Source organism: Benincasa hispida, chromosome 7, assembly GCF_009727055.1.
Source record: "Benincasa hispida cultivar B227 chromosome 7, ASM972705v1, whole genome shotgun sequence".
Taxonomy (NCBI): Eukaryota; Viridiplantae; Streptophyta; class Magnoliopsida; order Cucurbitales; family Cucurbitaceae; genus Benincasa; species Benincasa hispida.
In genome coordinates this window covers 25087118-25114832 of record NC_052355.1, presented here as the reverse complement: position 1 = coordinate 25114832, position 27715 = coordinate 25087118, and the positions used below count along the sequence as shown (strand labels likewise).

Genomic DNA, 27715 nt, shown 5'->3' with positions numbered 1-27715 from the left:
TTTTTCAAAAGTTTTTCCAATACCTTCAATAAATGTATATCTTTCTCAAAGGTTTTTTATAGCCTCCGATAAAAGAATGTCGAAATAGCTCAATTTTCTTGTAGTGTGATACACTATTAGAATACTTAAAATGGATTTAGATTATAAGTGATATAATATTGATATACTAAAAACGTACATCAATTGAATTTTTAATGATCATTAATATATTATTGATATATCTATGTTATAATTTAAATTGTATTTGAATAATTGTTGATAAACTATTGATACACCAAATACTTAATATTGCATTTTGAGCTCATTATTATATACTACTTTAGATATATTAATGATCTACTTCATATTTGGTATATCAACAATATCATCGATATATTTTTTTCTCTCTAAATTGGGTATATCAATCAATTAATATACGAAATATGAAATATTTGTTATACAATTGATATATCAAATTAAATATAACATGTATACCATTAAAATCCTATAAGAATTTTGGAAAAAAATAGATTAACTAACATAATTCATATTTTGTGTATCATTAGACAAAATTAATACATTTAATATATACCATCAACATCAAAATTGAACTAATCAAATGAAAATAACTCTATATTAAAACAAAATGAAAAATGAAAATAATATACCATACTTGAACAAACAATGTTGACCATAATACAATCAAAATTATGATATATTGGTAGTATATAAATGACATTCTTTAAATAAAATTCATCGATTGATAGATATACCAAATATAAAATATAACAGCTAATTAATATACCAAAATATAAAATATATCAGATATACTCGATGATACACAAATGGAGTAAAATCATAATAATACAAAAATTGGGAATCAAGTTCACAATTTTTTGCTATATTTATAATTTTAGAAAATCATTGCTATATTTACAAATACTCTTATAATTTTGCTACCAATTGCAACTTTTCTAAAAAAAAATGTAATGAATTTTATTTCATTTAAAACAATAAGCAACAAGAAAAAATTATCAAATACATTTTTTTTTTCATTATTTTTTTATGAGTTACGAGATACCTAAATAGTTATCAAATACATTTATGTTTCTAATTCTTTAACAAAGATAAATAAGAAACAAGAAAAAAACATTTATCACATGGCGTAGAGGCATGCAAATTCATTCAAAAGATTACTATTATGAAGCATAACATTAAATAATTCTTCCTATAAAAGGCCCTTATTCTTCATTTATTCTTCACTTTCTCAAATCACATCCTTGTTAGATACAAAGATTTCCACTGATGATAAGAAGCACTGCTATGTCTTCTTCTCTAGTCTTCAAGCTTTTCTTCGTCAGCTTTTTCTTCAGTACTATACTCACTTCGAGCTTCGAATCGGACGATGACGGAAAAAAAGTATAAAACATTCAAAGTTATGGACAACTATAATTAAGAAATATGTTGGCTTTTCTTTTTTACATGTTTTTTTGTTTTGGCTTTTTATTAAAACCTTTGCAGATTTATATTGTGTACATGGGGAGGAAGCTAGAGGACCCTGATTCCGCTCATTTACATCATAGGGCAATGTTGGAACAAGTTGTTGGCAGGTTCATATTCATGCAAACATGTAGCTTTTTTTTTGTTATAGTGTTTTTTTTTTTTTTTTTTAATTTTGTGTTTTATGCCTAAAAACGCGGCCCAAAAAAATAATTATACAGACATGATTTTATGTTAGATTAAGAGACCAACATTGGACAAAATAGATCTACGATAGAAATGTAACATAACTAGGATCAAAATGATTAGTTTTTTAAAAATCGAAGGACATATGTACTTTTTAAAAGTTGTATAGGTTAAAATAGAACAATTACGAAAGTTCAAGAATAAAAATAGACTCAAATTATTTGTAAATTTAAGGACATAAAAATAGAAGAAACTTGAAACTTTAGATGAAACTAATATCTAAACTCTATAATAGTATAGAGAAATGGTTTTCTGCATAAAAAACACTAAACTTTAAAACATTGCATATTTTTCTCACAAGAGATACAATTTCATACAATTACTTTTTTTCATAAGAGTATTAAGTAGTACCATATATTAATCCTGGTTAATAATTATTGATGATTTTGTATGTTTGTTATTTCAGCAACTTTGCTCCAGAATCTGTGCTCTACAGTTACAAGAGAAGTTTCAATGGATTCGTAGTGAAGCTCACTGAAGAAGAAGCTGAAAAGATTGCCAGTACATAATTATTATTCAACATCATCTTATTATTTCACGATTTAGCACTGGAAGTTGTTTTCAAAGATAATGAAAATTAAACTTTTGGTCTTTATAATTTTATTGAAGTTTCATTTGGGTCTTTAAGTTTACAAATAGTTCAATAGTTTTACCATATTGATTTTCTTTTGAAACACCATTGGTCCGTTCATCGGGTTTGCTATTGCTTTCTAACAAAAACCGAGCATGCCACTTATTTGTTACCTAACAATTATTTAAAGTAATTTAAAATTATTTCATTATTTAGTCTTGGTTTTTTCTTAAAGAAATTAAAACATAATTTTAGAAATATTTTTCAGGTATGGAGGGTGTGGTATCTGTGTTTTTAAATGAAATGAACGTACTCCATACAACAAGATCATGGGATTTTCTGAATTTTCCACAAAACATTCAACGTGTAAATCAAGTGGAAAGCAACATAGTCGTTGGAGTTTTGGACAGCGGAATCTGGCCTGAGTCTCCTAGTTTCAATGATAAAGGATTTGATTCTCCACCATCCAAATGGAAGGGCAGTTGTCAAGCCTTCAACTTTACCTGCAACAGGTAATTATCCAATTTGATCTATGTAGCTTAAAATGCACCTAAGTATTTTTTTATATAATATTAAAAATTTAATGAGACAAAATAGATTTCATAGAACATATTTTCATTCATTGTTCAAATATAAAACCTATCTATCTGGAGAAGATTACAAGATTTTCATTCCACTTTTTTTAGAAGTACTTGTTTTTAATATATTTTTTAACATTATTCATCTAATTAGTAGGACAAACTTGCCTCCACTCTTTTATCTTTCTTTCCTCCACTATCACCGGTGCAAATTAAAGATAAAAATCATTGGTGCTTTGTTAGAAAAATTATTGGAGGTCGAGCATATCACATTGGCGGTCCCCTTCGCCCTGGTGATGTGAATAGTCCAAGAGACACAGACGGCCATGGGACGCACACTGCGTCGACAGCGGCTGGCGGTCTAGTTAGCCAGGCAAATTTGTATCGTCTTGGACTCGGCACAGCAAGAGGAGGTGTTCCCCTAGCGCGCATCGCTGTATACAAAATATGTTGGAAGGATGGTTGCTCTGATGCCGACATTCTTGCAGCGTATGACGATGCCATTGCCGATGGGGTCGATATTATATCGCTTTCAGTGGGTGCGAACAAACCGCGACAGTATTTCAGTGATCCCATTGCCATTGGATCTTTCCACGCAATAGAAAAGGGAATACTAACATCCAATTCTGCTGGAAATGAAGGTCCCAACTTCTTCACCACCACAAGCTTGTCTCCATGGCTACTGTCTGTTGCTGCAAGCACCATAGATAGAAAGTTTGTCACACAAGTGCAAATTGGTAACGGACAAAGCTTTCAGGTGATCATATTATTAATTCTCTTTTCCCCATACATTTTCATAGTCTTAAATACTAATTCAACGAGTCTGCTACAATGTGTTGTATGATACTAAGAATTTGTATCGTATAATTTCTCCTAACCTCAGTGGGCTTAAAAACACTGTTTAGGCCTGAGCTGACCATCAGCAGTTTCTGGCTTTTTGGATCAAAGTTTGAGTTAGATTGAATTGTGCCTGATTTTGATTACTAATAATTAAATTATATATATCTTAGAAATTTTCTTAGTTAAAGGTTATTTTAATAATTTATTTTTATTATATTTTACGCTAAATTTTATGTAGTTCATTATAATTGCTTTTACCTGATACAATTATTGGTATAATAAAATTCAATTTAATATTATTCTATTTTTTATTATTTTTTAACATTTTTCAAATTTAATATTAACTAAAAACTATAATACCTAAATTTATTGATAAAAATATGTTTTAAGAAAAAAAAAACATAAAATATATATACATACATTTTTCTGTTGACACAATGATATGTGGATCGGTTGAGCCAGCCTAAACATGGTCCAAACGAGTTGACCTATCGACCAATCTACTTTTCAAAAGAGTAATTCATATCCAATCTAATAAATGAATGAGTTGAGTTGAGTAGGTTCGAACAAGTTTTAATTTTGTACTGAGTTTGAATCGAACACAGAGTTGGGCTCGGCGTGGCCTTTGGTCCATGAGCCTAATGATGAGGCGATCATCACATCTTAAAGTTCTAAATCCAAAATCATTTGTAATTGTTATTATCATTATTTTAGGATAAATACTTTTGTAATTATGATACTTTATTAGCTTTGAGAGCCTTCTTATATTCCACTTACTATTAACGAAGTGTGGTTCCAAACAAAGAAATATATAGTTATGATATTTTCATGAACTTTTTGCAGGGAGTTTCAATTAACACATTTGAAATGAATGGTCAATATCCCCTTGTTCTTGGGCGTGATATACCCAATATAGGTTTCGATAGCTCCACCTCGAGGTAATTTTATCTGTTGTTTAAAAACTATATATGTCTGCAAATTGCAATAGCAAAAGAAAAACATATGAGTATTTGTAAGTTTAGAAATTGTAAATAAGGGAAAAAAATTTACACCTGATTTTTAATTTTATCCACATTTGTATATCAGATATATTTGATACATATTATATATGGTATATCAATAAGTCGGTATACTTTATTTAAAGAATATAATTTATACAACTAATATACCATGACTCTAATTGTGTTATAGTGGACGTTGTTTGTTTATGATAAATATTATTTTCTATTTTCTATTTTGTATTGATGTAGAGTTATTTTTATTTGATTAGTTCAATTTTGATGGTTTACTTTAGATTTTGGCATTAGTTGTGTTATGTTATCAAAATTGATTTTGATGGTATATCTTAAATACATTAATTGATATATCAAATATAAAGTATATTGGTTAATTTGTCCTATTTTTAAAATTTTGATAGGATTTTAATTGTATATAAGTTACATTTAATTTGATATACCTGATTTAGAGAGGGAAAAAAATATCAATATTATTATTAATATTTCGAATATGAAATATATCATTAAGAATGATACTTGATGTATAACAATCATATTAATATTATTTCCCACTAAGTATGTCCTTTTACCAATAAAGAAAATAATTTCCTAACAATTTCTTTCCTTCTTTTTCTTATTTGCTTTTTAAAAATGTTTTCAACTCTAAAGCAAAACTTTAAAATTAGAATGTGATTTTCAATTCAAAACTAAAAATTAAGACTTCATTTGATAGTCATTTAATTTTTTTTTTTAAATGTACTTATTTTCTCATCATTTATTAAAACATATTTCCTTTTTCTAAATAGACATTTGAATTCATACTACATTTTTTAGTATTAAAAAGTTGGGATTGATTATAAAAACATTCCAAAAGTAGATAATCACGTATCAACTAAACCTATATGTTGAAGTAGTATTTATAATCTAGATATTAAAAAAAGAAAAAAAAATGAAATGAATGTCAGAAAACGAAATTCACCATTGTTGTACTCTCTTATTTATGTTGACGTTGTAGGGTTTGAAAAAGTGATAAACTATAACATATCTAAAATTTGAAACAGATACTGCTTTAACAAATCAGTGAATCCCTATTTGTTGAGGGGGAAGATCGTTCTTTGTGAAGCTAGTTTTGGTCCTGCTGAATTCTTCAAGTCCTTGGATGGCGCAGCGGGTGTCCTCATGCTAGCAAGTACGAGAGATCATGCATCGTCCTATCCCTTCCCTTCTTCCACTCTTGACCCAAATGATGCCACTGACATTTTTCGTTATATTTATTCAACTAGGTACGATTCATAAGTTACTGCCCTCGTAGTTAATTGATTTTTATTAGATGTCCTGTCGTTCCATCTCAAAACTAATTAAAAATAGAAGGTAGCTCGTGTCTCTTACAAAGATTCTAAAATTTAGAATGAATGCTTGTTTGAACTTCATAGACACGATAGCATATTCGATACAAGAATGGTGAACTCTTAGACACACATCACATGTTAAGAATTTGACATTTAAAAATTTTAGGCCCCATTTGGTTTTGTATTTTTGGTTTTTAAAAATTAATCCTATTTCTTCAAATTGTCTTAGAGTAGTTTGCATCTTTCTTGAATACTATGGTTTAATTCTTAGCCATATTCCAATGTGGTTTTTTGAAAACCACATTTTTTTAGTTTTCAAATTTTGGCTTGGTTTTTGAAAACATGGTTAAAAAATAGATAATAATAAAAAAAAATTATTTTAGAGGTGGTAGGGGTGTTTGTAAGCTTAATTTTCATAAAAAAAAAATAAAAAAGAAAATAATTACCAAACGGAGCGTAAAGGACAACACTATATTTATACAATAGATGAGATGCTCTTCTCATTGCCAATTGGTTATGAAATGGTATGACATTCATCTAAGGAATGGTGAACCCAAAGAACAATACAATATTGCTCATGAGCATCCCACATTGAAAAGGAGGAAAGACTTTAGAATTATTGATTTTGAGATCGAACCATTTTATTTAGTAGAGTATACATTCAATTATTTATCAATATTGATAGGGTTTAATCTTTTTTTCTTTTTAATCATCTTTTGATGAATAGCTTTCCTACTGCAACCATTTTCAAGAGTACCGCAATCCTCAATACATCTGCTCCTGTAGTAGTTTCTTTCTCATCAAGGGGACCTAATGCTGCAACCAAAGACCTTATAAAGGTTAAATTTACATAAACTTTGTGTTTCTATATTCCTAAGGTGTGGGTATAAGATGATTACTGAACAAGTTTCATGAACTTAATTGAACAAATGCAGCCTGATTTGAGTGCTCCTGGAGTTGAAATTCTAGCAGCATGGCCTCCAGTTGCCCCTGTTGGTGGAATTCTTAGAGATACACTTTATAATATAATCTCAGGGACCTCAATGTCTTGCCCACATGTCACTGGAATTGCAGCGTATGTTAAAACATTCAATCCTACATGGTCTCCTGCTGCAATCAAGTCAGCACTCATGACGACTGGTAATTATCACATTCATTAGGATCACCATTCTTTAATCTAATCTTGCTTTTTCTTTCCCAAATGAATGCTTGCTTGGGCTTCATAGTTTTCGAACTAAATTAGTAAAATGGTAGGTGTTTTTATCAATTTTTATAACATAGATATGTATGAAATTTCTATTATCAATTAGTTTTGAGATGCAACCTCATGTTATATATATATATATATATAATTCAAGAAAGAGCCTAAAGATGCATCATCTTTAGAGAACCTGGTGAGGAGATCCCACCATCTTTTTATAAGATAGATAGGTTGTGATGGATAATTTATCTAATAACTATTAACTTCTTAATCTAGGTTATTTAATTTTTGTAGCTAAAGAATATTCTATTAAAATCCACTTAGGTAAAAAATGCAATACAAATAGGTTATTTAATTTATACAACGATTTTTATAACCATTCTTCGTTCACTTTGTACAGCTTCACCCATGAATGCTAGGTTCCATCCACAAGGAGAGTTTGCATACGGCTCAGGCCATGTGAACCCACTAAAAGCAGTAAGACCTGGGTTGGTTTATGATGCAAATGAAAGCGACTACGTGAAATTCTTATGTGGTCAAGGTTACAGCACCAGCATGGTTCGACGTATCACCGGAGACTACAGTGCTTGTACTTCTGGAAATATTGGTAGAGTATGGGATTTAAACTATCCTTCTTTTGGACTTTCCGTATCTGGTTCTCAGACCTTCAGTCAATACTTCACAAGAACTCTCACGAGTGTTGCATCTCAAGCATCGACATATAGAGCTATGATTTCTGCCCCACAAGGCCTTGCTATCACAGTGAATCCTAATGTTCTTTCATTTAATGGCATCGGAGATAAGAAATCTTTCACATTGACAATTCGAGGATCAGTAAACCAGTATGTAGTCTCTGCTTCTTTGGTGTGGACGGATGGTGTACATACTGTGAGAAGCCCTATAACAGTCACGACTCTTAGTTGAGATTAGACTCTGAAATAAAAGAGGGGCTAAAATAAAAAAAAACAAAAATGGAAGTGTGGGAGAGAAGTAATTCCTTTTGCTTCCTTCACTCTTTCATTTTTGTTTGTCCGTTGTCATCTAGTTAAGGTGGTGGCGGCTTTTGAAATAAGTTTGTGTGTACTATCACTAATATTAGTAAATAAATAAAATATTCCCTTTGCTTGCAGTCCTTGATTGGTCCTGTTTGATAATTTTTTTTAGCTATGATTTTGAAAGTTAGTGGCCAATAAAAAAAGAGGCTTTTTCTGGAAGCCAAGAGAAGAGGAAGAAACAGAAAAAAAGAAGGGAAAGAAGGGGAAAGAATGAAAAGAGAGGGAGCCCACACTAAAAGATTTAAGGCTTGTCGCAGAATCTTTTCATGATTTAAGGCTTGTCGCAATGGTTTAAAACTGATGCGGCTAATTACATCAAAATGCAACGTTTTAGCAACTATTGTTTCATGCGCAATAATTTAATCACTGCTACAATCATTTGCGAAGTGCTATAATTACGATTTTGATGGCTAACAATTTTTTTTTAATACTTTAGCAGCAGCGAATAACCTCTGTTAATTCAGATTGGTTAAAAAAAATAGGAGCACCTTGTAACTGCCAACGATTTATTACTCTTCAATAGTTTGGTATCTGCAGCGATATTTTTTCTCAATTGCGACACTTTTAAAGATCTCCACTGTTTTGCAACAATTTGTGTAAACATCTTCTATGATAATTCCAATAAGTAATTGATCTTATACTAACAATTTTAGTTCTTATATCACAAAAGTTGTTATATATAGCGTATTTTCCATCAAGTTTGTATTGTATCTATAATTCTTTTTGCATTCCACGTCTATTTTTAAATTTCATTCGAACTTTCAAAATGTATAACGAGCAAAGCTTGCTGGGGAAAGTAATAATGTTCTAACCAAATATTAGTAGAAAAATTGCAAGATAACGTATTCAAAATCCTATGAAGTATTGTCATAATGAAATAACAAATTATTGTAAAATATGCTTAACATCAAAAAAAAAAAAAAAAAAAAAAAAACAAACTACTTATCACTTATCACCATTCAATCTTTATATCGCTTCCTCCCCCTTTTTGGATTTTGATTTGTACCTTTCTGACGAACAATGTTGGAATCGTGTGATGGACACTCACAAATAAATAATCGACAAACGATTATTTGAAAGAAAACAAAAACACTTTTAATTGAAAGACTCTTCTTCAAAGTTGGTTCAAACTTTTGATTGAACTCTCTTTGTGTGTTATTCTCTATACACTTGGATATATCAACAATGTCAATGTCAATCCTATTTATAGGATTTTCATGGGTAAACTTAAATACATGAATTGCCTTAATTAAATATACATGGAAAAATTAAAATCCTACATTTAATTAATGTGAAACTCTACTAAATTAACTCTTACATTAACATACTTAATTAATTCTCATCTTTTAATTTTTTCAACTCTCATAAATTAATTGATCTAAAACTTATCTAATTAAGAAATGTTTAATTTTCAACATTCCCCTTAAACATGTTTTCTGAAAACTCCAAGCAAAGTTCTTAACTTGTTAAACACATCAACTTTGAGTGGCTTCGTGAAAATATTTGCAATTTGATCTTCATGAAGGAACTCGTGTGATGAGAACCTTGATTGGAAGGGGTCCTCCAAATTCCATTAATTATTGAAAACAAAATTTACAGTAAACATTCAATAAATATGCATTCAAAATAAATTACAGCATGTTTTTTATAAAAATAAGTTCAAGAAATATCACTTTGAAGACCTTTTTCTTCACAAATCCTCCCTCGAACACAATCATCAACTTCTTGAAGACCTTCTTCAAGATTTTCTCGAACCAAAATCCGGACACAACCACAAAAGAGTTCTTGGTATTCTCGAGGTGAGAACCCAGGAGTGGGGAACTCTAACTATTTTGGTTTGAGGGAAAGTTTTGGTGGAGGAGGTAGATTGAGAATTCTCTCAAGAACACAAGATCACAGAACACTTCTGTAAGAACCTCTCAATCATTCAACAAATTGTGAATTGTTAAGGAAGAAAAAAAACTATTTTCTTTTATTCTCCTTTTTGCCATAAAAACCATAACCACCCACTAAAGTAGTTTGAGAGAAAAGATGGGTAATATTATTCAAATAATAATAATAAAATAATATAAATAAATATGATAACTAACTTATCATATTATATTTATATTAAATTCTATGTCATATCAAATATAATATATAACCTATAATTTTAATATCGTATCTCATATAATATAAACTATAGTTTCCTTTCTCTTTTAAATGACATTTAATGTAAATCTCCTTTATATTAAATTTAACAACTATGAACCACATTTATAGAAAATATATTTGAATCTCATTCAAATATTTATTTCCTCCTATTAAACTATAATGTATCAAATACGTTATAATAATTATATCACATATAATTGAAATAATTTAATTGTATCATATATAATTAAATCCCTCTATTAATTTGAACAATTCAAATTAACCCAAAAATTGATTCTCAACTAAATTCTTTTGAGCTACCAAGAGGACCTCATGAACTTATAGCTTGAAGCTCCAACGGTACATGAATAATTCATTAAACTCTTTAACTACATTATTCACAATCCGTTAACTGTCGGGCACTCCACTAAAGACCGACAGTTGCACTCTTCGCACTACAGATTTATTTCTACGTCTATTGGATATAACCAATCAACAATACAATGACCCTTCACAAATTTCTCGTAAGTACAGCCAGGCCAAATTACTGTTTTGCCCCTGTAGTTACATCTAACTTTTTAAGAATCACTGGTTCTTATAATAGACAATAGATCATAGTCCTACTATGACTAAACCCCTCTCGGACCAGAAGAATAATGATAGTTGGATTAACCTAAGCATGTTCATGATTATGTTTATGTAAAAATAGATCATAGTCCTACTATAATCCCAAAGAATAACGAGGTTACTCTCGTGGTACTGTTCGAGATTGTTCAAGTATTTGTTCGTGATCAAGATCGTTGGAGATCCGTTCATTGGAACAAGGAGAGTATTGTTCGTGGTACTTGGGAATCCACAAAGGTAAGAATCGTTCTAATATTTTCCCTAAAGCATGCTAATTTACATGTTTATATGTTGTTTTAATTCAATGATTATGTTGTAAAAATCTAATTGTGGGATGCAAGGTGTTCTAACAAAATGCTTCCGCCGTGGGATTCCAACCCTTCAATTAGTATCAGAGCCAATTCCATGCATCTTCGTTCTTCGTATTTTTCGAAACAAAATCGTTCAGAGGTGGGTTTTTCATATTCTACATTATGAATGTTTGAATGTTAGTTTGCAAAATTGGTTGTTTTTCGATTTTGGCGTTAGATTACATTTTAATTTGATTAAATTGTAAGGGCCTGTTATACTTTTGGGCAATTTATTTCTTGTTTCGACTATGTAAGCCTGTATCGATCAATAGAGCAATGGTTGCTGAAGAGATTTGGAAGAAACAGAGATGTTCAGGGCGATTTTGGAGCTAAAAACGTGCAGAACATGAGTGTTCTACCGATCACATCGCGACGCTGCTATCGTAGTGTTGTAACACTGCCCCTCAGTGTTGCAACACTCCAAGTATGGACGGAGCATTGGCGATGCGCGCGGGACGTCCGCAGCTGTAGATTTAACCTAATTTCCTATTGTAATTTTAATTAATTAATATAATAGTTATATTAATTTAATCGATTAATTTTGCATTAGGGTGCTAAAATCGGTCCAATTTTTGTTGTTTAATTTAATTATGCGTTGGATGGATGTTTTGAATTACTTTTTGAATTCGTATTACATGTTGTATGTCATATAGATTCAAAAATACCCACCTTAGGATAAACATGTACATGGATCATAATTAAATATAAAGGGTTACATTTTATAGATGCATGATTGAATTAGAATGCTCATGCATCATAATATAAATGTTATGTTAGTGATGTATGATTAACTTAAGCATGTTCATGCATCATACTATATATTAAAATTATTTTAATAAATAGTGAAATGATGTATGTGAATGCTTGAAGATATTATAGGTTTTAATAATTCATTAATTTATAAAGAGTTATAGTATTAATGAGATAGATTAAAATCTATAATCTAGATTGCATGCAAACATAGATCCAAATTAATTTTAAATGGTTTAAAATTGATCTATGTTATTTCTAATGGTATTAAGAATAGGTTAATCTTTTTAAATTTTGTTTTAATATGATTAAAATGAATTTAAATAAAAGATTAAATTTATAAAATAATTGCCCATAAGAGAGACCTTTGTCTATGAAAAGTTCTATCTAGGAGAAGGTATTTAAGCTGATGCAAACGAAACACTTCCACTTGAGAACCGACTAGGAAGGTGAATTGAGAAAATATTTTATAAGCATGCAATAAATGATTGATTTTATTAAAAGAGTTTAATAATGAAATCAAGTATTATTAAATTATTCAATATAAATGTTATATTGAGCAAATTTAAAGGACTTAGATAAATTTGTTAATCGGGTTTTAACTAAGTATAATAAAATCCTAATAAAATATTAGAGTACTTTAGTAGGAGGAAGTTGGTGTATATGATATATCAAAATTTCAGCTCTCACGTCCTCAAGAGTTCACACCGTGATGATCCATGTTGGCTTCAAATCGCCTTAAGTGTGGCCTCCATTCGGAAAGTGTTTGCATGGGTCAATAATAAGGTGAATGAGGAAAGTGTTCATAGTAAGTGGGAAAGGGACGCGTGTCAACGTATCTTATAGTATTCTCCATTAGGTTGCACCGTGAGAATCCTATGGTCTGTCTGCGTGTCGTCCTAGAGCGACCATCCCTACGGAAGGTCTGATCATAGGGGTTGGAACAACGCAAACTCTAGCAATGGATAGGGTTTCTTAGGTTAATCTTCAGTTGTCTTTTCCTTCGGTAGCCTATTGAAGCATACTTCAGGGATCCCAAAATGGGAGGGTCACACTTATGAGATGAATAAAGTTAGTTAATGAATCCTTGCTCGAAACAACGGTAGTTAAAAACTATAGGAATAAGAGTTATTATAGTATTAGTGATTGTTTGAGATTATCTCAATCCAGGGGAGGAGTAGTTGATCATCCTTAGGTAGTTGTTGCTCTAAATCTCTAAAGTATCGTTGCAAAAATCAAGATCAATAGTTTAATTAGGTTTTTATGATTACATGTGTTTTTACTAAATTTATTGGATAATTAAGTAATGTGTTATGAAAAAAAAATAACTAATAAAATTGTTATATATTTCAACATGTCTTCCACAATCATATCTTTACTTAAAAATGAGAATTAATCGGTGAAAACTATGCGACGTGAAAATCTAACCTGAATATGATTCTAGTTATTGATGATCTGTGGGTTTTTTTTATGGAGGAATGTCCTCCAGTCCCCGCTCGAAAGGCATCTCAAGCATTAAATGATGCTTATGACCATTAGACGAAGGCCAATGATATGGCCCGAGTCTACATCTTGGTAAGTCTTTCTGACACTCTTACCAAGAAGCATGAAGCCATGATGTATTTACATCAGATCATGGAGTGTTAGATTTTATGTCCTAAAACTCGTGGTTTGTTGTTTTATATCCTAAAACTCATGGTTTGTAAATAATAAAACTTATTCTGAAAATTCAATAAGTTGTTATTCAAAATATGTATTGCTTATTAGAAATCCAATAAACTAAAAGTCCCATGACTATTACATCAGTACTTTTACTTTATGTGGAGACATAAAAGTGGATCAGGTTCGAGTAAATAGTCAAAATGATCTATAGTATATGAATGAAGTTGGGTGCCTTATTCTGGTAACACTATCGGATGCGACCCACTCTGTAGTTGTTATAAGTAGTTGTAAAGTGCTACAAACGATGTGATCCTAATTCATACATATTAGAACATGAGGAGTGAGGGCATCCTGTGCAATGGGTTTTGTACAAGATCAGACCACGAAATCAGTCACTCTTACTTTATAAAATTGTTTACTATTTAAGACTGATTATTTCAAAGAGATGACCTAGGTGACTTAACCTTAATCCTGAGCTAACTATGAAATCCTGTTTATTCAGGATTATCCTTAGATTTGAATACATGAGGGTTGGCTCAAAAATGCCAACTCAATAAATCTCCATTTCAGGTGTAAGACCAGATAAATAACTGGGGACATAGGGTGCAAGATGGATCAGGGCGAATGATAAAGCCCGTGCCTATATCCTCGCCAACATATCTGATGTCTTGGCGAAAAAACATGAGGATATAGNCCGTGCCTATATCCTCGCCAACATATCTGATGTCTTGGCGAAAAAACATGAGGATATAGGTACTGCCAAAGAGATTATAGAATCTCTATGAGGGATGTTCAGGCAACCATCCTTCTCCCTAAGGCATGATGCTATTATGTATGTTTACAACTGTCGCATGAAAGAGGGGGCCTCTGTTCGTGAACATGTCCTGGACATGATGCTCCACTTCAATGTGGCAGAAGTAAATGGTGTTGTCGTTGATGAGAGAAGTCAAGTTGATTTTATTCTAGAATCTCTTTTGAAGAGTTTTCTATAGTTATGTACGAACGCGTTTGTGAATAAAATTGAATACAGTTTGACTACTCTGCTGAATGAGCCACAGGCTTACTAGACAATGATGAGAGCTAAAGGTCTGGAACGGGAAGTACACATTACTACCACTGAGAAGAGTTGAACGTCCTCCAAAAAGCCTGATGTTGCTTCCTCTCCACAGTGTAAGAGTGTTCCTGTTAAAAAGAGTAAGGGGAAGGGGAAAAAGAAACCCGCTGGGATGAAAGGCAAGAATAACGTTGCAGACAAAGGAAAGTATTTCCACTGCAACGAGGAAGGGCACTGGAAGAGGAACTGCCCTCGGTACCTTGCTGAGAAGAGAGCAGAGAAAGCAAAACGGGGTAAATTAGTTCCTAAAGACTGCTTGCTCAACTTAACCAGTGGGAGATGTTGTTGTCTGATGACAATTTTATCTGCTTTTGTTATCATGTAAAGAACAAATTGTATATATTTTTTTTGTAAATGAAATGTTCATTTTCGAAAATTATGTTTGTTCTATCACATTGCAACTTATGTTAAGAGCCAACCTAGTTAAAAGCCATTTACAAATATTTAGATATTTAAAACAGCTAGAAATCAATTAAGGCAAATAGTTATTTAACCTAAATGATAAGTTTAGAACACTTGAAACGTTCAGTGTGTACAAAAATTGTTAGGTAAAATAAAACCGAAATACTTCGATTGGATTAAAGTATAGAAAGTTAAACATTTCTAAATCTATTTGATAGAACATGAAATCCAATGAAAAACTTTCTAATTACCTTAAATTGGTTTCTCAACGTCGTTGAAATATTGTTCCAGATCACCTTGTATTCTTTGTTTCCATAAAACTTGCATAAATCAATAAAGAGTTATTGAATTAACACTGTTAACAAGAGTTGTTTAAACAAGTCACATGTGTTTTACTTAAATAGTTGAGAGTACCTCGATGTAGTGGGAGGAAAGTATGACATCTTGGTCCTTATTGGGAATAAGATACAATCCCCATATAGTTTAATAAGAAGTCTATTGTACACTAACATGTTTACAATGGTTCTCTCGGCTAAAGTTTTTAAGAATTACCTAGTAAGACTAGGAAAACTAGGTTAATAACCTAGGGCAAGTGGGAGAAATATCGAGTATGGAATACCGAACAATAAACCATGGGTATGGGACGCCCTAGTTGATTGTAATTCTCTGTAAAAATCAGAAACTTGGTTTTATATATTTGGATATACAAGTTACCACTGGAGTCTTAGTCCAAGTGGGAGTTTGTTGAGTTTTATGTCTTAAAACTCGTGGTTTGTTGTTTTATGTCCTAAAACTCGTGATTTGTAAACAATAAAACTTATTCTAAAAATCCAATGAGTTGTGATTGAAAATATATATTGCTTATTAGAAATCCAATAAATTAAAAGTCCCATGATTATTACATCAGTACTTAAACTTTATGTGGAGACATAAAAACGGATCAGGTTCGAGTAAATAGTCAAAATGATCTATAGTATATGAATGAAGTTGAGTGCCTTATTCTGGTAACATTATCGTATGCGGCCCACTCTGTAGTTGTTACAAGGAGTTGTAAAGTGCTACAAATGATGTGATCCTAATTCATACATGTTAGAACATGAGAAGTGGGAGCATCCTGTGCAATGGGTTTTGTTTAGTATTTAAGACTGGTCATCAAAGCAATGACCTAGGTAACTTGACCTTAATCCTGAGCTAACTATGAACTCTCGTTTATTCGGGATTATCCTTAGATTTTCATAGGTGATGGTTGGCTCAACAACATCCACTCAATAAACTTCCATTTCAGGGGTAAGACCGGATAAATAGCTGAGGACATAAGGTGCAAGATGGAACTCACTCCTACTCCCTTTTAGCAATAGTAGAGATTTATTCCCTTAAGTGCTGACTCTGGGTCTTGAACAATGGGCCCCACTCTCTCATTGGCTTGGGAGGGACTCCATTCGTTGATTAAATCACAAATCAATTGTTCATTAGAGGATCAGTGGGACTTAAGGAACAAGAGGTAATCTCGGGGATAAAACAGACATTTGACCCAGCCGTTATTATGAATAACTTGTGAAGGGTTAACTTACTAATCATGGTTATATAGAGTGGACGTAATATATCTACAGTGGGGGGAGTGCAACTATGGGCTTTAGTGGAGTGACCCTAGTAACGAATGAGAGTTAATTAGGTGTAAGAAGTTTAGCAAATTAATCTCGGATCGTTGGAGCCCATGATCTGTAGGTTCGCGAGGTCCCCCTACTAGTTCGTAAATAGATTAGCTTTAGGTATAGCGTGATAAGTTCAAATGAGAATTAAACAGAATTGGAGAATTAATTAATATTTAAATATGATTTAAATATTAAATTGATGAAGGTGGATTTGTGTAAAATTAATTTAATATTGGATATTAAATTAACTAGAATTAATTAAATTGTTTAATTAATTTATTATTAATTTTATTAGAAAATTAATTTTTTAAAATTAATAATATTTTCAATTTTGAAATCAAATTGATTTTTTAAATCATTTTGATATTGGAAAATTTTGAAAAACAAAAATTTCTTGGAAAGTTGGATTTCTCCACTATCGTGAAGAAGTTCACTCAAAACTCACTTGACTCAAGCTTCGATACTTCAACCATGAGCTGCATCTCATGCAGCCATCTTCTTTGCATGAAAGTTCTGCAATAAATAGAGAAGATGGAAGTGGAATTGAGGCATGCATCATTTGAGTTTTTGTTGAAAAATTTGAGTTGAAGAAGTTGTTCTTCAAGTGGGTTGTTGTAGTGAGTTCTTCTCCAAGTTCCCTTCATCCAAAATTATTTTGAGTCCCACAACTCAATCTAAAGCTTCAAAAGAATAGTGAGGAAAATCTTAAGGTGGTTTACAACAAGATTTGGAGAAGTTTGCAACTGAGAATCGAGATTCTAAAGGTTCTACAAAGGTATTGCTTGAAACCCTCTTATTATTGTATGAGCATGCTTTAGTTACAACCAAAATTAATGACTTAGAATGTTTATCGATACTTGTTACTTCCATTGCATGTTGATATACTCCTACATGGAGTCCCTCCAGGAGATGTTTGGACAACAGTCCACTCAGATTCGACACGAGACCCTCAAGTACATTTACAATGTGCGCATGAAAGAGAGTCAATTAGTGAGAGAACATGTTCTTGATCTGATGGTTCATTTCGCTATCGCTGAAATGAACAATGCGATCATAGACGAGCAGAGTCAGGTGTCCTTTATTTTGGAATCTCTTTCAAAGAGTTTTCTTCAATTTAGCAGCAATGCGATAATGAACAAAAATAGTACAATCTTACTACCCTTCTGAGCTATAGACTTTTCAATCCCTTATGAAAGGTAATGGACTAGTAGAATAAGAGGTAAATGTTGCACATTCCAAAAGTTCCATAAGGGTTCATCTTCTGGAATTAATTTTGTTCCTTCATCTTCTAGTACTAAAAGGATCCAGACAAAGAAAGGAAGGAAAGGGAAGGCTTCCGCTGCTGGAAAAGGCAAACGCAAAGCTAAGACTGACAAGGGACATTACTTTCACTGTAATGTGGATAGTCACTGGAAACGCAATTGCCCCAAGTACCTTGCTGAGAAGAAGAAAAAGAAGGAAGGTAAATATGATTGACTAATCCTAAAAGCTTGTTTAGTGGAAAATGACCATGATGCCTGGATACTTGATTCAGGAGCCACTAATCACGTATGTTCTTCTTTACAGGGAATTAGTTCCTTCCAGTAGCTAAAAGAGGGTGAAATGATGCTCAAAGTTGGAACGGGAGACTCCATTTTAACTTGTGCAGTGGGAGTTGCTAAGTTGTCTTTTGGAAATAGATTTTTGTTTTTAGAAAACTTATATATTGTTCCCAGGATGAAAAGGAACCTTGTTTCTATTTCTTGTTTAATTGAACAATCATACTCAGTTTCTTTAAATTCAAATGAAGCGTTCATTATGAAAAATTGTGTGATTATTTGCTCAGCTAAACTAGAAGACAACTTATGTGTGTTAAGACCAATTGAATCAAAAGAACTTTTAAATCATGAGATGTTTAAAACTACTAATACTCAAACTAAAAGGTGAAGAATTTCTCAAAGTAACAATAATACATACCTTTGGCATTTGAGATTAGGTTATATAAATCTTGATAGGATCGGGAGATTGGTAAAGAATGGACTTTTAAACAAGTTAGAAGATAATTCACTACTCCATGTGAATTCTGTCTCGGAGGAAAAATGACGAAAAAACCTTTTAATGGAAAAGGTTAAAAAGCCAAAAAGCCCTTAGAGCTCATACATTCGAATCTTTGTGGTCTAATAACTGTAAAGGCTAGAGAAGGGTACAAATACTTCATCTCTTTTATAGATGATTATTCGAGGTATGGTTACTTATACCTAATGGAACATAAGTCTGAAGCTTTTGAAAAGCTTAAAGAGTATAAGGCTGAAGTTGAAAACCTATTAAGTAAAACTATTAAAACACTTCGATCTGATCGAGGTGGAGAGTACATGGATTTAAAATTCCATGACGGTTTGATAGAACAAGGAATTCAATCCTAACTCTCAGCACCTAGTACACCTCAATAGAATGGTGTATCAGAAAGGAGAAATAGAACCTTATTAGATTTGGTTCGTTCTAAGATGAGTTGTGCTCAATTACCTAACTCGTTTTGCGGGTATGCAATAGAGATTGGAGTTCACATCTTGAATAATATTCCTTTGAAGAGTGTTTCTAAAACACCTTTCAAGTTATGGAGGGGGCATAAACCGAGTTTACGTTACTTCAGAATCTGGGGTTGTCCTGCACATTTATTAGTCACAAATCCTAAGAAATTCGAACCTCGTTCAAGGTTATGCCAATTTGTTGGTTACCCTAAGAAGACGAGAGGCTGTCTGTTCTATAACCTTGAATAAAATAAAGTATTTGTATCGACAAACACTACATTTTTAGAGGAATACCACATGAGAGATCATAAACCACGTAGTAAGGTAGTATTAAGTGAAGCTAATGAAGAATCAACAAGGGTTGTTAATGAAGCTGGTTCTTCATCAAGAGTTAATAAGGAATCAACACTTCAAGTTAGTCTCATCCTTCTCAATCATTGAGAGTTACTCGACACAGTGAATGTGGGGATTGGTGTCCTAATTCCCCCGGTGGTCTCGTAGTATGTAAATATTTTATACACATTATTATTAATAAAATAAATGTTATTTTATATGCATTTACTCAAATCCAATAAATTAAGATTCGTGATTATTTCATGTAACTTAAGCATGTATATGAGACCTATAAGTGCATCATGCCTTAAGTAATAATCTAAATGGTCTGTAGTATAAGGATAAAGGAAGGATAACTTATCCTGGTGACATTATGGATACGACCCGCTTTGTAGATGTTACAAGTGGTATAAAGTGCTACAAATGGTCTGATCCTGACTATTCATGTGGATACATGCGAGTGCGGGTGTTCTATACAAAGAGTGTGTATAAGACCGGACCACGAGATGATTTGTCTCTTTATAATGTCGTTGGTAATTGAGACTTGCATTTCACTAAAATGACCATAGGTGACATGACCTTAATCTTTAGTAAGTTGGGAACTTCTGCCTATGAGGGTGGTCCTTTGATTATTATGGATGAGAGTGGCCAGATTGCTAACTCAAAAAGCCTACCTTTTTGGGGATTTGTCTGATTGGGGAGCTGGGAACTCAGCTACAAAAGACAGAATTCACTCCTTCCTTGAAGCAGGGGTAAGTAGATACCCTTAAGGGCTGATTTCGGGTCTTGAACATAGTGGCCACACCCACTTTTTTGGAAGAGAGGACTCAGTCATAGTAGGACAATACCTTATTGTTCATTAGAGGAATTAGTGGTACTTAAGAAGTTAGATGTAACTACAGAGGCAAAACGGTAAATTGGCCCAGTTGTACTTACTAGCGTCGCACTGTTGATTGTATTGGGGTTGATGCCCTAAAGTCTCGTATCCTATAGTTTGTAAACAGTTTGGACGAACGCTTGTGATGTATAATATATTATATTTTACTTCACATCTTGATTTTGCTCAGTTGTTTTTTTTATTTGCTTTACCACAAACCAATAAACCTAAAATCCCTGGTTATCTGTATGTAACTTAAGCATGTATGTGGTGACATACAAGTGGATCATGTCTTAAGTGATAAACAAAATGGTCTGTAGTATATGGATATAGGAGGGAAACCTTATCCTCGTAACGCTACGGATGCGGCCCTTGTGACAATGGTCACAAGTTTTTGTGACTTGTCATAGATGGTCTGTCCTGATCATTTGTGTATGAGACATGCAAGCGGGGCATCCATACAAAGAGTTTGTATAAGACCTAACCATGAAGTGTTAACATCTCGTTATATAACACCGTTCATGACAGAGACTTCACTTCACTAGGATGACCATAAGTAACATGACCTCAATCCTGAGTGAGTTGGGAACTCCTGCCATTGAGGGCGATCCTTTGATTTGTATAGGTGCAAGTGACCAGGTCGTCGACTCAAACCTACCATTTTGGGGATTCGTCTGATTTGGGAGCTGGGAACTCAACTACACAAGATGGAATTCACTCCTTCCCCGAAGCTGGGGCAAGTAGATAGATAGCTTTCTCAAGGGCTGATTTCAGAACTTGAACGATGTGGCGCCACACACCTTCTCTTGGCCCAAGAGGTGTTCACACATAGTTGGACTATGTTGTATTGTTCATTAGAGAAATCAGTGGTACTTAAGAAGTGAGATGTAACTACAGGGGAAAAATGGTAAATTGGCTCAGTTGTACTTACGAGCATCTGTGAAGGGTCATCATACTCATGATTGGTTATATCCGATGGACACGAAAATATATCTGTGGTAAGAAGAGTTCAGCTGTTGATCTTTAGTGGAATTCTTGACAGTTAACGGATGGTGGATCTCGTGGCTAAAGAGTTTAGTCAGCTATTCACGTACCGTTCGAGCTTCGAACCATAGATTCATAAGGTTCTCTTGGTAGCTTGGATAAAGTCAAGAATAAGTTTTTGGGTCAGTTTGAAATGTTCAAATGGACAAGAGGGAGTTCGATGATATATGACATAATTGAACTGGTTAATTATATATGATATAATTGACTAAATATATGAGATACATTATTTTGGAGGATATTAATATGATGTATATCAAGTAGAGGAGAAATTACTAAAGTAGATGTATGATATCAACCTATAGGTTAAGAATATAATATGATTATATTCATTATTTATTTAAACAGGCGGTTATGAGATAACTGGTCGGGAATTTCTCCTAAATCATGCGTAAGTAGGAAGATCAAATTCGGTTATTGTAACTGAAGAATAAAATGAAAATTGGTTTCATTTTAATTTCGCTCACGGTGTGCAAACTTCACGATCGCTTAGTTGAGAGCCTATAGGATAGTGCCCATCACCTGAACGATCACACACCCGCGCACTAAACAATCGCACNCTTCACGATCGCTTAGTTGAGAGCCTATAGGATAGTGCCCATCACCTGAACGATCACACACCCGCGCACTAAACAATCGCACGTGTTCTCTAAACGATCGCTCACCTTCTCTAAACGATTGCTTAGAGCGCCGAGCTTTTCTAAACGGTCGCTTACTCTTTATTAGACGATCGCTTAGTAAAATCTACATGATCGTGTACCTTTCTCTAAGCGACAAGCACCCGACTATATGTTAGTCAACTACTATCCCCCACTAACTTGTCATTCTACACGATCGTCCTCTCCTCCAAAGTCCACTCTTTGGATTCTCACTCCGAGAATACCAAGGGCTTCAAATGGCGGTGTCGTCCCTGGTTGTGCTTGTTCGTGCGCTGTCATTCGTGTAGACGATATTGGTGCTGTTAGGTGACTGATTGCTGGACGATTTGGACCGTAGAGGAGTCGCTTCTGCTGGATTGGGTTCAAGTGAAGATAGTCTTCAACTAGTACGGTTACTCAATCTGTTGTATTTTATTTGTCAAAGCATCCCTATAATTAGTGTTAAAAATGCATACCTATTTGTTAGAATGTGTGTGTGGTAATTCGGTCACAATGAAATAGGAAAGATCCAACCCGCTCATGGATACTCTTATCTAAGAGTTCCTTCATATTGGTCATATGAACATAGAAATATATCTATAGTACGAAGAGTGCAACTGTTGGTCTTAGTGGAGTGACCAACAGCTAACAAATGGTGGATCTCCTGACTAAAGAGTTTAGTCAGTTATTCATATACTGTTGGAGCTTCAAGCTACAGGTCCATGAGGTCCCCTTGGTAGCTCAATGGGTTCAAGTTGAGAATTAGATTTTGGGTTAGTTCTAAGTGTTCAAATTAACAAGAGAAGATTCAATTATATATGATATAATTGATATGATGTATTAGATACATTAACTGGAGGAACTAATATAAATATGATTTATATTAAATACCGTAAAATAGAAAAAGAACTATGGTTTATATGTTTCATATGATGAAATATTAAAAATATAGATTATAAATATAATATGATAAGTTTGTTTTCATATTTATTTATAATATATTAATTTTATGATAATTAATTCTTTTTCTCTAATAACCGAATTGAGTGGTAGGTTATTGGAAGTTTTATGGTAACAGTGAGATAAAAGAAAAATTATTTTCCAAAATTAGGAGATGAAATTCGGAACTAATCTCATGAAAAAGGCGTTCAATTAAAAAGTGTTTCTACTAAGCAATAGCATTGAGAGCATACACGATTTGAAGCTACAGTTGACTATATGATAGTTACTCACTTGGTCATTGCTACACGATCGAGTAGAAAATTCTATACGATAAGCTTTCATCTTCTAAACGACGAGTACATTATCTATATGATAGACAGTCTTTCATCTTCACTTACTCGATCGTCTACTCAATCATATACCTCCTGTCCTCCCAATCCAAGATCATACAGAGCCCAGAACTTCTAGATTCTCACACCAAGAATACCAAGGTAACACATGTAGTGGTGTTCTAATTCAGTTCGAGGACAAGTTGGACTCGATTGGATTCAAAATGCATCCAGTTGTTCGTGTTGTTGCTGTTTCATTCGTTTTGTTCATGTTCGTGCTGACTGAACGAATTTACTTAACGACTCGAGGATATTTGAAGAAGAGTTCTTCAAAGGTACGCATACTCTATCCCTTGTATCTTCTTGTAGCATGCTGTAATTTCTGTTTATGCATAATCTGTTCATTTTCGTTTAAGACTATACTTGTTTTTGTTCATTCTAAATGGGAATTGGAATGATCCACTTTCACTGCTCAAAGGATCTCTATTGAGATTTTCTTCAATTAGCATCAGAGACTTGTTGTTCTGATATTCCAAATTCCATTATTGTATTGAATTTCTTTTATAGTCATGGTGGGTTTTAAGTTTGTTCTATAATGCATTTAAGCATTAAATGTGTTTGTGGATGTGTTGATGGATGTTTATGGGATGATTGCCTCTGTTTAAAGCTTTCTTTAAGTTTACAAAGTGTTAATTTGTAAAGGCCCCTGCGTTTTTTTGGCATAATTAACAAGCTATCGAGTCTGTATTCAAAGTGTTTTAAGTGTTTTAAGTCATTCATGATGAAGTTTCGAGGCACGGAGATGTTGTTCTCATCGAAGAAGAATACCAAAGGTTGGTCGCATCATATTCTACATGATCATTTAGAAAAATCTAAATGAACATATAACTGATGTTAAACGATTGAGTAAAGAGTTTACTCTATCGTGTGGCGTTGGCTACTCGATCGCATGGACGCTTGAGGTAAACGATCACATAGAGTTTTTTACACTCATCTTTTGGAAGGCACACACACTAAACAATCGTGTAGTCCAGCATGCTTCATCGCATAGTCACTGGCTACACGATCACCCGATATATGATACTTAACGCTTCCTCAGCAATCGTTTAGACGATTATGCTTCACCACATAGTTGTCATCTACTTGATCATTTAAGGCATGCGTTACACGATGTGCGCTGCACAATCGCGTGACCTTCATGCTTCATCGCATAGTCAAAGGTACCTGATCATTACTAAACGATCGTTTATGCTCATATAGTGTTGCTAGACGATCACAATGAGCTGTTACACGATCAAGGAGACACGGCTTCGTCCGGATAGTTCAAGACCCGATTTGCCTGTTTGAACTAGTAGACTCACATATTAAGTCTATAAGAATTTTTTTCCCTGTTGCTATGCTTAAGTCTATAAGAATTCTTTTTTCCATAGCCACATATTATGACTATGACATATGACAAATGGATGTCAAGACTATTTTTCAGAATAGCAATCTTAAAGAGAATATCTTTATGTCTCTATCCGAGGGGTTCATAGCCTAAAGTCAGGAGCAAAAGGTTTCGAAATTGAATTGATCCATTTATGGGTTGAAACAAGCATTCAAATCTTGAAACATTAGATTTGATACTGAAGGAACTCGATTTACTAGATCTATAAGTGGAAGTGGTCGTCCGAATTCCATTTTGATTGAAAATAAACATTTACAGTAAACATAAACAGATTATGCATTCTAATAAAAATTACAGCATGCTTTTAAACTAGAAATAGGGATCGAGTGATTATACCTTTGAAGAACACTTCTTCTTGTACAAACCTCGAACTGTCATGAACTCCTCGAATAGCCATGAACTCCTCGAACAACAACAAGGCTTGAACCAAAAGGTGGAGACACTACCACTTAGTATCCTCGTTATTCTCAAGGTGAGAACCCAGGAGTGGTGGGCTATGACTATTCTGGTTAGGAGGGAGTTTGTGAGTTTGGAGGAGGAAGATGATTGAAGAAGAAAACTATCGTATAGCAAAGTTCTTCAATCGTGTAGAGAACAAAGTCTATCATATAGGCTTTGTTGAAATCGTGTAGATTCTCATAGAAGTCATATATCTTAGATCTGGAATAACAAAATCATATTGTATTTATTCCATTTGTCATAAAAAACCAACTAATCTCACATTAAGGTGGTTAGAGAGAAAAAAGGATTACTTATCCAAAATGATAAATAATATAAATAAATATGATAACCAACTTATTATATTATATTTATAATCTATAGTTTTAATATTGTATCATATACAATATAAACTTTAGTTCTTTTTCTCTATTTATGGCATTTAATATAAATCATATTTATATTAAATTTAACAACTATGAATCTCATTCATAGAAAATATACTTGAATCACATTCAAATATTTATTCCTCCAATTAACTATTATATATCAAATACATTATGTCAATTATATCATATATAATTAAAATAATTTAATTATATCATACATAATTAAATTCCTTTTTATTAACTTGATCAATTCAAATAAACCCAAAAACTGATTCTCAACTAAATTCTTTTGAGCTACCATGGGGACCTTGTAGACCTGTAGCTTGAAGCTCCAACAATACATGAATAATTAATTAAACTCTTTAACTACATTATCCACCATCCGCTAACTGTCGGGCACTCCACTAGAGACCTACAGCTGCACTCTTCTCACTACAGATATATTTCTATGTCCATTGGATATCAATCAACAGTACAATGACCCTACACAAATTGCTCGTAAGTACAGCTAAGACAAATTATCGTTTTGCCCCTATAGTTACATCTAACTCCTTAAGTACCACTGATCCCTCTAATGAACAATAGATCATAGTCCCACTATGACTAAACCTCTCTCGAGCTAGAAGAGGGTGTGGTGCCACATTGTTCAAGACCAGGAATTAGCCCTTAAAGGAGAAATTTATCTACTTACTCTTGTATTGGAGGAGTGAATTCCATCTTGTGTACTTAAGTTTCTAGCTCCCCAATCAGACAAATCTCCAAAATGGTAGGCTTGTTGAGTCGACAATCTGGCTACTCTCACCCATACAAATCAAAGGACCGCCTTTAGAGGCAGGAGTTCACAACTCACTCAATATTAAGGTCATGTTACTTATGGTCATCCTAGTGAAATGAATGTATCTATTATGAACAGTGTTATATAATGGTATTAAGCATTTTGTGGTCCGATCTTATACAAAATCCTTTGTATAGAATATCCCCGCTCGCATGTCTAATACGTGAATAATCAGGACCAGATCATTTATAGTACTTTACAAAATTTGTAACATCTACAAAGAAGACCTTACTTGTAGTGGCACCAGGATAAGGTACCCAGCCTTATCCATATACTACAGGCCATTTAGGTTATCACTTAAAAATGATCCACCTGTATGTCTCCACATACATGTTTAAGTTACAATAATAACCTTGGATGTTAGTTTATTGGTTTATGGTTAATACAACTAAAATATCACATATTTCATAGACAATGAATAAAATATCAAATATTATTAATCACATACAAGTTTGTTCATACAAGGTTTACAAACTATAGGACCCTACGAGATTTAGGACATCGATCCCAACAATCTCCAACTTGTCCTCAAGCTAGTGGGGTGTACAAGATAATAAAATACAAGTACACGAAACGATAAAATAGGGCATAACATGCCCAGTATAAGATCTCTCACTTGCCAAAGGCCAATTGTGGTTTGTTCCATAGATCCATACTCTGTAGGTGACCCTCAAACACTATAACCATGCGGGACTTTGTAAACGGATCAGCAATGTTATACTCCATAGCTATCTTCATGACAATCACGTCCCCTAGATGAACAATCTCTCGAATGAGATGATACTTCCGTTCAATGTGCTTGTCGCGTTTATGACTCTTAGGCTCATAGGAATTAGTCACAACACTACTATTATCACAATAAAGTGCAATGAACTTTGACATGTCTGGAACAACTTCTAGATCAGTCAGGAATTTCTTGAGCCAAACGGCATCCA

General features: G+C 33.2%; 1 protein-coding gene across 1 annotated transcript; it reads left to right on the top strand.

The window, feature by feature from the left end:
- The first annotated feature begins 1235 nt into the window (after positions 1-1235).
- LOC120081573 (cucumisin-like) lies at positions 1236-8382 on the top strand. The gene is made up of 10 exons (XM_039036578.1): positions 1236-1398; positions 1501-1589; positions 2132-2226; positions 2565-2808; positions 3118-3631; positions 4558-4652; positions 5771-5992; positions 6786-6897; positions 6994-7198; positions 7660-8382. Exons 1-10 carry the CDS (start codon positions 1285-1287, stop codon positions 8181-8183), a joined length of 2214 nt encoding a protein of 737 aa, XP_038892506.1. The 5' UTR covers positions 1236-1284; the 3' UTR covers positions 8184-8382.
- Positions 8383-27715: the final 19333 nt, after the last annotated feature.